At 36.7% G+C, this 13,259-nt stretch overlaps 1 protein-coding gene across 1 annotated transcript in view; it reads left to right on the top strand.

The window, feature by feature from the left end:
- LOC119527165 (serine/threonine-protein kinase TNNI3K) overlaps positions 1-13,259 on the top strand; it is a 311,780-nt gene that overhangs the window by 85,504 nt on the left and 213,017 nt on the right. The window contains exons 6-7 of the mRNA XM_037826912.1: positions 4,787-4,885; positions 9,610-9,748. Of these exons, the coding sequence (XP_037682840.1) occupies positions 4,787-4,885; positions 9,610-9,748 (238 nt within the window). The remainder of the gene's footprint in view (positions 1-4,786; positions 4,886-9,609; positions 9,749-13,259) is intronic.

The following is a 13,259-nucleotide window of genomic DNA, read 5'->3' as shown; positions in this document are numbered from 1 at the left end:
CAATTTGTAAATTCATAGTGCAGACAAAGGTATATCTTCACTCTCATCTCCTCTCACAAGCTTCCACTTTTACAATCATCATATGTTGACAACTTCTCATCATCCTTCCCCATTCCCTGTCCTCCTGTATGTCCAGTCATACTGATTCTACCATGCAGATATGGCTAGAATCTATTCTTTTTCTCCAGCACCACTACTACTACCACAGTTCATTTTATCCTTGTTTCCCTGCTAACTGATCACCCTGCTTCCAATATTGCTCCCTCTTCAACCCATTTACTGCACTATTGCTAGAAGGAGCCTTCTAAAATACGAATCTGATCATATTTCACTCCTACTTAAAAGCTTTTAATGAGTCCCAATGGGTATAGGAAAAATCCTCAACTTCTCATCATAGTACATAAGACTTCTCAAGACCTTTAACACACAACTCCTACTTAGAATAGGTTTTAACTTTGTTTTTTTTGTTTGTTTGTTTATTTGTTTGTTTTTAGTCAACTGAGGACAATTATATTGCTAGAGTCATTCTTAATAGTATGCTGCCTATATGGTCATTACTGGAAAATTCTTGAAAAGTAACATAAACCAAGAGCTGTCTCCACAGCAGGACTGCCTGAAATGGCAAGGAATTGCTATCTGGCCCAAAATAATACATACATAAGAAGAAAAGCAGTACCACATCAATGCACGGTGTTAATAGTAGCATGGTATGTGGGAATCTTGCATTTTATGCGTGATTGTTCCACAAACCACAACTTCTCTAATTAAGAAAAAAGGGTGGGGAGGGATGATGAAAAGCTGTATGGAGGTTGAATTGTGTACCCAAGAAAAATATAAATCTTAATCTTTAGTCATTCTTGGGGGTGAGAACCCAATGTAAACAGGATATTTTGAAGATGTTATTTTAGTTAAGGTGTGGCTCTACTGAATGAATTTAGACCTTAATCCTATTACTGGAGCCTTTATGAGGACAACATCATGTGGAGAGGAATCTGGAAGTCATTGGAACCCAGAAGAGAAAGGAGATGACATTGCCATGTCACAGAAAAGCCAAGGACCCAAGGATCACCAGCACCCAGCCCAAGAATATCACAGTCTTCAAGGAAATGGCATCACCTTGCTGACACCTTGACTTGGACTTCTCTTAGCCTCAAAACCATTAGCCAATAAATTCCTGTTGCTTAAGCCAACCCATTTTGAGGTCCTTCTTTTAGCAACTGGAAAGCTAAGACAGGTGGTATAGTGCTTTGGACTCCAACAGATCTGAGTTTAAATTTTGCTTCATTCTCTTACAAGCTGTATAAGTTTGAGTTACATTATACTTATTTGTAAAATGGGGCTGTTCTAGTTTGCTAATGCTACGGAATGCAAAACACCAGAGATGGACTGGCTTTTATAAAAAGGGGGTTTTTTGGCTATACAGTTACAGTCTTAAGGCCATAAAGTGTCCAAGGTAACACATCAGCAATAGGGTACCTTCACTGGAGGATGGCCAATGGCGTCCGGAAAACCTCTGTTAGCTGGGAAGGCACGTGGCTGGCGTCTGCTCCAAAGTTCTGGTTTCAAAATGGCTTTCTCCCAGGACATTCCTCTCTAGCAAACTTGCTCCTCTTCAAAATGTCACTCACAGCTGCACTGAGTTCCTTCTGTTTGAGTCAGCTCGTTTATATGACTCCACTGATCAAGGCCCACCCTGAATAGGTGGGGCCATGCCTCCATGGGAATATCTCATCAGAGTCATCACCCACAGCTGGGTGGGGCACATTCCAAGCAAATCTAATCAGCACCAAAACATCTGCCCCACAAGACTACATCAAAGATACTGGCATTTGGGGGACACAATACATTCAAACTGGCACAGGGGCTATTAATAACAATTTCATAAAATTTTTGTGAGCATTGAGATCGATATTTTGGGCCATAGCACACGTTCAAGAAACGTGCCTTTGCCTTGGAAGGCTGCATCTACATTAACAAGACTTAAAGGGCAAGAGATAACAATGAGATCCATGCAGGGGACCATATCACCATATCAGCACAGGGTAAAAATGGTTGGAGAATGAGGTGAAGATACATAACATAACTAACAATTGCCAACGAAGGTAACCACTGTTCTGGAGGAAGTCTAGGAGAAACACATGCAAGTGAAAAGAGAAGTCTGGGTTTGTGTGTGTGGGAGGGAGGGGGAGGGGTGTACATGAAGCAGATAGAATCAACCAGGGAGTATATAGATGAAGATAGTTAATACTTCCCACTTACTGACCACTTACTATTATGCACCAAGCACTTGCAAAATATTTTACACATATTAATACATGAGAATCAGAGGAGACAAAAGAGAACAAAAGGAAACATAAGTGTTAGTGAGGAAAAAGTAACACAAAGTATGGACAGGAAAAGAGGTGTCTATATAGAGGGACAATAATAAGTGGAATCTGTAATTGCTTTCAATGGTTAAATATTTCTTTGTATTTTAAAACAAACTATATAAAGCCTACAGTTCAATAATGACTCTGTGGTTTCATTAAAACTTACATTTTGACAGTTGCTCAGGTCAACGTTTCATAATTAGTGAATGTTCAGCCAAAAGGCTGAACTTCTGAATGACTGGATAAGTGCAAACTTAGGGAAAAACTTTGCTTTGGACTATCTATTGATTCCTAAGAGCCGTTATCTTTTGCAATGAAAGTAAGTTCTGAAATCCTGTCTAAGAAATTTTCTCTATATGTTAACATTTGAGAGTCCTTTTTAAATAAAATCCTGCTGTCCACTTTATTTTATGCTATATTTAAAAGAAGAGAAATTGTGAAAAAGCTTCATCTACCTTGATCATATGTGGTCTCCTGTAAAGGTCCTGAGGTTGAACTCTCAGGCATGTGAAGCTTGAGATAGCGGGCGCTTGATGTAAATGGCTCTGGCATTCATTTCCAGACTGAATCTACAGAGCCTCTACTGACAGTTTCCTCTTATCTGGGATTGAGTCAGTCAGTTCAGTTACCTAAAGGTTCGTGTTAATGAGATCAAGACCACAGGAGGGGCATGATAGAAAGAAATTTTGAAGTTAAACAGACAAGGATTTGAATTCCAAATCTGCCCCTTAATAGCTCTATGACCTCAAATAAGTTACCTAGCCTCCCCGAGGTTTAGTTTCTTCACCTTTAAAATAGGGAGAGTGGCACCTACCTTTCTGATTTGGGGGTGAAGTAGTGAGAGTAGACTCTGATTACCACTAATGCACTTAGTTATGAGCCTGACACACATGTCCTCAATAAATGTTAATTGTAGTTTCTAATTTTGTTAGTGGGCATTTGTTGTATTCCACTGATCTTTAGCAATATCCAAATATCAACAAAAGCATTGTTCTAGAAATGTATAGAAGCCTATATACCTGCCTATTCTTATGGACCTACCAGATATTCCAGATGCTCCACCAAGAATTTCTTATTCTTTTGTATGACAATTATAAGTTCTAATTTTATGCCACTGTTTGATTAAATTAAGTGAATAAACAGGTAAAATAACATAGTTTTAGCTCATATATTCTCAATAAGTGTTTTTTTGATGGATGAATAAATGAATGTTTAAATGAATGAACTATTTAAAGCTATGGAGCAGAAACAAAGCTTCAAACAGGGGACTAAGAATTCACTTCCCTTTTGTCACTACCTGACTCCATGACACTGGTGAATTTCCAAGTGCCTCTGATTCTCATTCTTCCTCTTAAAACTTAAGGGGTTTGATTGTTGATATCCATGGTCCCTCTTCAGTTCTATGATTCCAACAGACAAGGAAATTTGACACAGGAGACAATTTGGTTATAAGAACAGAAGAGGTGGTGGAATAGAAGTCACTTGAGCATTTAGTCCCATCTTCCTGTGTTCTCTTCTATGAGAATCTAAGAAATTTCCCAAAGAATTGCACAGATATTATTTGCCTAACTGAGGAATAGACAGTGAATTGGGGAAATCTGTAGTGAAAATGAACACAGCTGAAAGATATTATTTCAATCTGTTGCCCAGAGAAGAGATTCTTGGACATGGATTTTCAGGAGGATATGTCTTAAGAGTCAGCAAGTTTGTGGCCAAATTATGGCTTTCCATGATGAGTATTGGCTGATAGTTCCTGGTAGTATTTTTCACTTGCTCATTCATTCATTCATTCAACAAATACTTATTGAATGAGTACTATTTATATGGCAGCATGCCAGGCTGAGATTCTAAATATGAACCTGTTATAGACATTATCCTTAAAGAATGTACTCTCTAGTAGGATTAACAGACATGGAACTTAATAAATGACATGAAAAAAAGTTATACGAGATTTAAGAGAAGGCAGGAATTAATTTCAGCCAGATGATTGGCAATGAAGGGAAGAAAATCAAGGAAATCTTGGAGGAGATATCCTTTTAGCTGAGGTTTAAACATCTGGAGATTGGTCAGAAGGGAATTCCTGGATGAGGAAATAGTGTGAACAAAGGCCCAAAGGAAAAGGAAACTGGATGCAGTTTGGTTTGACAATAGAATTAGGTTTCTGAAGAAAAGTAATCAGAAGTGTATTAGAAAGGAAATGATCAGATTGAGAGGACCTTGAATGCCATACTAACAGAGTTTGGGATTTATTTTCTAGGCAATAGCAAGTCTTTGGAGGGTTTTGAGAAGGGGGGTGGAAAAAAGTTATATTTCAGGGCAGTAACTCTGAAGAAGATTTGTGTTGGTGGTTGTAAACTGAATTTTGATAGGCATATGTCCCGAGGGAAGCATCTAACTGAGATCCCATTCTTGTGCAGGCTGCTGATGTTCTGCTACAACAAGGAGCTAATGTCAACATTCAAGATGCAGTTTTTTTCACCCCACTGCACATTGCAGCATACTATGGGCACGAAGAGGTGAGTCTGACAGTAGGATTTTGTGCTGGAGGACCACGTAGTGTGCTAGGCTTTTGTCGAACTCTCCTAGTTTCAAAGAAACATATTTAAGACATCCTTTGAAATGATTTTTGCCATATTCTCATCAGTCCCACCCTTCAAGAGCACGTAGATCCATATAAACATTGAAGCTGCCATATTATTCATTTTTTTTCCTGGGTACTTTAGAATGAAAGTGGGGGAGGACAATGGAATGTATTGGTAAGTGTACAGCCACAGGAAATCAATCCCTGAAATTGAAAATTTTTTACCTTTAATACCATGCGTAAGCTATATAATCCATCTGACCTTCAATTTCTTCATCTCTAAAATGGAGAAAATATTAGTAGTACCTACCTCATAGGGTTGCTATTATGGTATTCAGAGTGTTTGGCAAATGCTCAATAAATGTTGCTGTGATGATGCTAATGATAACAACAAAAAATAAATCATAAAGGTCCTACTGGCAGCTCTCTGGGACAACAGTGCCTTTTCTGCTGTCGTTAGGGGTGTGGTTGGCTGAATAACGCCCACCCTGCCACCTACCAGTGTTCACATCCTAAATCACATCCTAATCGCTGGAACCTGTGAACATGTTACATTACATGGGAAAAGGGACTTCACAGATGTGCTTATATTAAGTTTCTTGAGATGGAGAGATTATGCTGGATTATTCCAGGGTGGGTTGGTGATGTTGTAATCACAAAGTCCTTTTGAGAGGGAAGCAGGAAATCAGAGGGAGTAGTAGAAGATGGGACAACAGAAGCAAGAGATAGGAGTGATACAAGGAAGGGCCCACAAAACAAGGAATGCAGGTGACCTCTTGAAGCACAAAAAGGGAAGGAACAGAAGCTTCCGGAAGAAATGCAGCTTTGCCACCACCTTGATTTTAGACTTCTGACCTCAATAATTGTAAGTGAATAAATTTGTGTTGTTTTGAGACGCTGAGTTTGTGGTAATTTGCTACAGCAGCAATAGGAAATTAATGCATGGGACATAACCTTGATAACTAGAAAATAATCACTAAATGTACTTTAATTATAAAACAGAGACATGTTTAGAAAACATGACAGCCTGTGATAGAATAATATGTATAGAACGCTTTAAAGTTTGCAAAGTACTTTCAAATAAATAATGCCATTTTATCTTCATAACAACTTTATTAAGCTAATGAGAGCTACTATATGACTGACTTCGTATGATAGGATGGGCACTATGTTAAGATCTTAATGCAGATTTTTTCTAATCTTGCCACAACCTTGAAATTAGTTATTATTTGCCAATGACATATAATGATATACATACCCGTGATATACATGCAACTCAGACATGTTAGGTAGCATTCCAGAATCACACAACTAAAAAGAAGAAGAGGTGGAATATATACCCAAGTCTATCTTACCCCAAGGCCTCTGTTAATTCTTTCATACCAAAGAACCTCTTTTTATTCTTCTTCAATAGATGAGACAAGTCACATGGTCCAGGCAATTTGCCTAAGTAGTACAGTCAGAATTCAAGGCCAAGTGTTCTAACTCCAAAGTCTTTTGAGTTTCAAACTTAATATATTGAAAGATGACATTTTTATATTATTTTCAAATACTTCCCATTAGCTAAACCCAAGGGAATAAATAGAACACATTAAAACTGAAATACTAAAATAATTGTATAACCAAACCTTAACTGTTCTTTTGAATACCCCATTTTCACTTTTCCTCAATTTATGTCTCTAGACTTACTCAATTACAGAGTAGAATTATACTTTTTACCTTCCTGGAGGTCATGAGACTCTACCACCTGAGGCTCCCAAGTTGAAAATCAAACTTACTTGTGTCTCTACTGTCTAGTGATTGTGCCTTCATTTCTCTGCTAGCCAGCATGTGCTTGGACACTCATACCTGTGAAGCGTGACCTATAGCTAGGGAAGATTTCTTATTTTATTGATGTGCTGCTCAGAGTGCACTGAAGTGCACTGGAGAGTTGGGCACTGAAAATGCTTTTGAAAGTACAGGGTCCAAGAGCCCAGGTGATGGAAAAATTCCATGCTTTTCTGATTCAGGCACAGACAGGAGACACCCAATGCATGTTATTTGCAGAGTCATCTCCTTTGGAGGTTAACCTCATCACCTAGCAGAAATATAAAAAGCCTCTGTGCATGTTGGATGGAGAGTTAAGTTTGTTTACTTTCCCTAAATATTTAGTCGCAGTCTTATAAAATTATGCTAAAATGTGAATGGCCCTTTTTTGATAAGGGACTCACTTTCTGTGTGCAAAGGCAGCACATAAGTAATTTATGGATGCTATTGTCATTTGCTAAAATATGCTGACAAGGAGAATGGTACATTCAATATATAAATGTGCCTAATGTTCCATGTTCCTTGCCATTTGTGTATTTATTTATTTTTAAGTGGAAGAGTAGATGTTTTGTACCAAGAGCAATATTTCCTAGATACGTAATAATAGCGTTTAATAGACAATCGATTTCAGAAATAGTTTAAATCTGTCCATTATAAAGTCACATAATCAGAATTTATGGAGTCTGTGTAAGTAGAAATATCTGCTTAGGAGTGCAAGGTTATTGAGACTAAACTTATGCTGTTCTAATTTCTCCTGGATTAAGTCTCGGATAAAATACATATGTCACATGTTGGTGCTACCACTTCTACTAATATGCGTTGAGTGCCAGCTACCTTTCTAAATGATTTATGTGTAATAATTTATTTAATCCTCATAAAAACTCTGAGGTAGGATTATAATTATTGCCATTTTACCAATGAAGAAACTTGAAATATCCAAAGGTCAAATAATTTGTTCAAGGTCATGTGGTTGATAAGTAGAAGGCTGGTTCCAGAACCCTTGCTCTTACCCACTACACCCAATAAGAAATCAGTTTCCTCACATCCCACCCAGCTAATATTTTGCTAGAATTTCTATAAAATGTGTACCAATTTCTACCCAAGACATATTAACTTCCTGCAGCCTAGAAGTCAAAGTAGTTGTAGAACTTGAATTCGCTTTTGTGGTAACAACTCAGTGATCAGGACAATTGAGAGGTGCTCCCTTAACTGTTATTTTAGTGGCAAGAAGCATCCTAACTTACCTCTTAGGATTAGTGATGTGACTTCCGAAAGTCTTAGAGGATGCAATGTTAGGTATAGAGAAATTACTTGGGATAGTCCTTAATGGATATGGCCATGATCCAAAGGCATCCCAGAAATTACCTAAAACAATCTCAGGAAGACTCCTAATATCACTTCATCCCTTTCTACCCCTTTTGGATGTGGAGCCTCAGCTAAATGGGGAAGATGCCGAAGGCTAGTGCAGCCATCTCCAGTTTACTCACAAATCCAAAAAAATGGACCAAACTCCAGTACCACGATGACCAGTGGTCGCCTAAGCATGGAGGGTTCATGAAAAACTATAATCAAGAAAACCACTGCTGGCTCCGGACAGAAAGAGAACTTCAGAAAAAATTGTTCAGACAAGATTGTGAATGAACTTAGAAAGGATTATTTATGTACAATAAAGGCTGTGCATTATGAAATTTGCTAAGAGAATTGGTGCTAAAGTTATGAAACAGCAAAGGTAGACTTGTAAAGCTGAAAATATGGAGAACATTTTTTACTTTTTCAAAGCTCGTTCATATCTCATCTGGTTCCCACAATAACTCTGAAACAGGAAAGATAAACAACATTATCTCAATTCCCTAATAACAATAAGGAATAATATTTACAGAAAATATACTTTTTGTTAGTTATTGTGTGAAGCACATTAAACAAATTGCCTCATTTGATCCTCACAATAACCCATGAATTAAGTCTTATTACTCCCATTTTACACATGATGAAATTTGGGTTTAGATAAGTTAACTAATTTTCTTACCACACAGCTGGTAATAAAGACAGTCTAGATTCAAATCTATTTCTGTTTTACTCCGAACCTTAATTCTTAACCAATACATTATATTATCTTTCAACTTAAAAAAAATTCATTATATATTAAAAGTAACAGTAGCAGGCATTACGATTCCTTAGACAAAACTATCATTCCCACTATGGCCACCTCATGGCCACATGTTTTTCCTTAATAACAGACTCATAATTCTGTTCCACTGTTCAGCCTCCTCTTGGTAGTTTGTAATTAAAGGAGTTGCCCCTATTTCCAGCTACAGTGGGTTAGATTTTGTTTAGTCTAAGTCACTCACAGTAAATCTTTCCCTTTGCCCAACAATTGGTTTAGAGGCTGCAGATAAGCCAGTCTGGGACAAGATGTCTTCTGGAGGGTTTTTAGGAAGATTTCCTGGATCTCAAAATAAGTTAATCCCTGGTTCCAAAAGGAAAATGTGGTCCCTTGTTTCATTCTGTGGACATTGTGTGTAATGCCTGGAGCTGCTGCAGTCCTCTTGTGACCATAAAAGGATACAGCCTACATGCTGAGCATGGCAGAACAAAATGATGGAAGAACTTGAATTTTAACAATGCTATTAAGCTTTTGCATTAACCAACCATGGAATTGCTTGATTTTTGTACTTCTTATTAGGTGATATAATAAGTTTCTTATCGTTTAGGCCAGTTGAGTTAGGATTTTCTATCATTTGCAGGTAAAGGTAACCTAAGAGAAGGTCTTAATGATATGTATTCTTTATGCTGCTGAAAGCTTTGAATATTTGTTGACTTTTGATATCAATTTCAAATGAATGGATCCTTTAGGTAACCCGCCTTCTTTTGAAATTTGGTGCGGATGTAAATGTCAGCGGTGAAGTTGGAGATAGGCCCCTCCACCTAGCATCTGCAAAAGGATTCTTTAATATTGCAAAACTCTTGATGGAAGAAGGCAGCAAAGCAGATGGTAAGATGATATCTTTATAAGATATTTGCTATCTTTATGTATGTAAAACTTTTTATTTGTAGTTTCCTTAATTACTAGAAAATAGTCTTGAAGCTGATTAAACCTGTATCTGTGGACTACTTTATCCCACAAGTCATTATTTATTATATTTATTAAAACTGTATGTGAATCTTTCTTTACGCATTTTAGCTCAACTCTTAATATATTATTTCTGTTTATTGTTATTCACTAAAGTGTTTTTGTTGCTGTCTAATTTACATACATTAAAATTCTGAAATCTTAGGTTTACAGCTTGACAAATATTTACTTATACATAAACCTATGTAACTACCACCCAGATCAAGATATAGAATATTTCCATAACCCTGACCAGTTCTCTTGTGCCCTCTTCTCAGCAAATAACATTTAGCACTAAAGGTAGTCAATACTCTGGCAGAGTTTAACTTCATCTGTTCTTGAAGTTCATATAATTCACCTATATAAGCTCATATAATTTTGTGTCTAGCGTCCTTTGCTCAACAAAATATTTTTGGCATTTACCCATGTTGTTGCCTGTTTCATAGTTTGCTCTTTTTTATTGCTGAAGATTATATGAATATACCACAGTTTATTTATCTATTCTCATCTTAATGGACATTTGAGTGTTTCTAAGGTTTGGTTATGATGAATAAAGATACTAGCAACACTCTTTTTCATGACTTTTTTTGAAGATGTGCATTCATCTCTCTTGGGCATATATCTAAGAGTGGAATTGCTAGATTAAAGGATATGTGTATGTTTGTCTTTTTAGCAAGTTGCCAGTTTTCTAAAGTGTTGGCATTATTTTCCACTCCCATAAGCAAAATATAAGAGTTCTGGTTGCTCCCCACATCCTCACCAGTATTTGATATCATGATTTTGTTATTTTTAATAGAGATAAAGAATTTGAGTGTGATCAGGTTGGGAAAGGCTTTGAAATACAGGGAAGGACTTTAGATGCAGTTAATAGAATAGAATTTCCCTCAATTTTTTATTTTTTTAATAATAGAAGGAATTTTGGAATACTGATTAAAAGCAGAGTCTTAGAAACTTTCCTTTCTTTCTTCCTCACAAACTTTATTTTTTGACACACATCTACCCAGAGATATATCTTGCCATTAAATTCTCAGGTATATCTAACATTCTTCCATTGACCCCCCCCCCCCCAAGAGATCTAATTAAAGGCCCAGCTGTAAGAGCGGCTGGCCTTTGCAGCAGGAATCATGCACATTTCCAAAAGGACAAGGTTGTCAAACCTCTAGAACTGACAGTTCCTTGGTCCAAAATTCAGATTCATTTTCAGTTAATAGAGCTAATAAATATTTTTATCTACTTATAAAGAAAGCACAAAGACTCCCGAAGACCATCTTGGCAAGGGTACAGGGCAGTTTCCATGTTGGGAACAGGGACCACATTATTTTGTAAAATTTGACAAATGTAGTTTCTGTTGGTTCTAAGAGCCTGTGTGTAATAACTCAGGCATCTTCTCTAACATTATTATGAACAACCTTGGTTGTCAGGAAATAAGGAACACCTGCGGACATTGTTTAAGCAATCTCTTTCATTCTGTCAGTTGAGAATAAGCAGAGGTATACCTGTGTGAGCCACTGAACACATAATTGTGTTTTTGAAATTGCCTTGCTCTTCCAAGGAGTCTGGAACCTCATCACTTTTTCCTTTTACTATCGATGCCAACCTCAGCTTTTTCCCCTCTGCACAAGTCCAAAGCTCGTTGGTGTCAAAATGAGTGTCATTTATGATCAGCATATCTCAAGGATCAAAGGACTCTTCTGCAAAGTCATTGAAATGTGTACTGCACTCCTATTCCCCTTACATACCAGCATCATATGATAGAATTTTAGCATTTTTTTCTGACTCACAGAAAGCACTTGCCTCCTACTCAGTCATTTGAAAACATCAGGAGACAGCATGACTCAGATTTTTAAGTATTTTTATTTCCTTTTCTTACCCACTTGATATTAAAGCTCCTTTTGCACTTCAACTGATTGCAAAGAATAAACCAGAAGATCTGTTGTGCCTTCTGGACACTACACAGGACTTGTTATAAGTTAGTTCATTTGTTCCAAAATGTAGCTGTGTTTCCAGATGATTTATTTTATATCTTACCCTTGCCCGGTAAATGGACATAGAGGAAGATGAAATGAATGACCCTTAAAGTGGCACAATTTGAAATCGAGTATTTACAGTATGTTTCTATAGTGATAGCATGTCACAAATGAAAATAAATTCAAGTTCTGAAATGAGTGAAAATGTATGTCTGGAAGCAGCATCTTCAGTTCAGCATGTGTGGGAGGCTGACTTATTCAGTCATGTGTGTTTCAGTCTCTGATCTCCCTTATACCTCTCAGGGCAATGGAAAAGGGGAAATGTAATACCTATTGAATGAAATCGAAAAGGTTGAAATACCAATATACTTTACAAGAAGAAAATAGTGATTCAATCCTCAAAGTTTAATAAAGATGAAAATGGAAAAATTTTTAATTCAGGATTCATTAAGTTTTGTCTTCTGAATGTTAAATGCTATCATTCTTTTAAATTAAAAAATAAATCTTTTAAAATGGAACTGGAGATTATAGAAAGTGGCAAAGAATTCCTGGGGCATGACCAATCAAATGTGGTGCTTTATTTTGTAAAATGAATATTGTTAGAACTATTAAGCAGATTTTGTTATTATAAGTTTATTGAAGACACATTTGGGACTTATTTTAAAGAGGCTCCATAATCTACTGACATTGCTGTGTTAATCTGGAAATTTTTATTTTATTTTAAAAATGAATAAACAAAAACAAGGAAGCAGAAGCAGAGTAAATAGAATATGATTCATATATTCAATTTTCTGGAGATAAAATACAGATAATACATAAACATTTTTTGTTTTTGCAAATTGGTCCAATACAAAAGTCAATAGATCACAAAGAGCATAAATACAGATATACATATAAATTCCTTTGATTCCAAATTTCTCCTAGCTTGTCTCTAGCTGTAGTTTACGTCTTTGATGAGAAGAATCTTTAGGTCATTGTAGATAATTTAGCAAGTAGGTAATCTACTTGAGTTTATTGATTTAACTGGAGAAGAGTAATGTTGGGTGGGGCCAGGAATAGCCAAAGGAAAATTGTGACTTACTGGAAACTTGTGCAGAATTCTGCTTTACAACGTCTCCTCTGGACTTCAAGAAATCTTAGGCAATCTTCCGTATTCCCTAGATGCCTAACTGTTCTCAAGTAATTGACTCAAGTAATTGACTTTCCCTGGCTTCCAACCGAATGTGAACAAAGGAAAAGTATCATAAAAAGGAAGATAATCAAAGGAACTAGGACCATTCTTCTGAAGGAGGTTTCCTTCTTAGCCACTCTTTAATATTAAAGACTCAAAGATTTCTTTCTCAATAACAACCTTCAGAGGAGGAGCTCAGTGATTTTCTTAAAGGTTTCCCTTTGGCTTAAGATCATGTAGGGCAATAAAATGGGAA

This window comes from Choloepus didactylus, chromosome 2, assembly GCF_015220235.1.
Source record: "Choloepus didactylus isolate mChoDid1 chromosome 2, mChoDid1.pri, whole genome shotgun sequence".
Taxonomy (NCBI): domain Eukaryota; kingdom Metazoa; phylum Chordata; class Mammalia; order Pilosa; family Megalonychidae; genus Choloepus; species Choloepus didactylus.
This window is presented reverse-complemented; position numbering and strand designations above follow the sequence as displayed.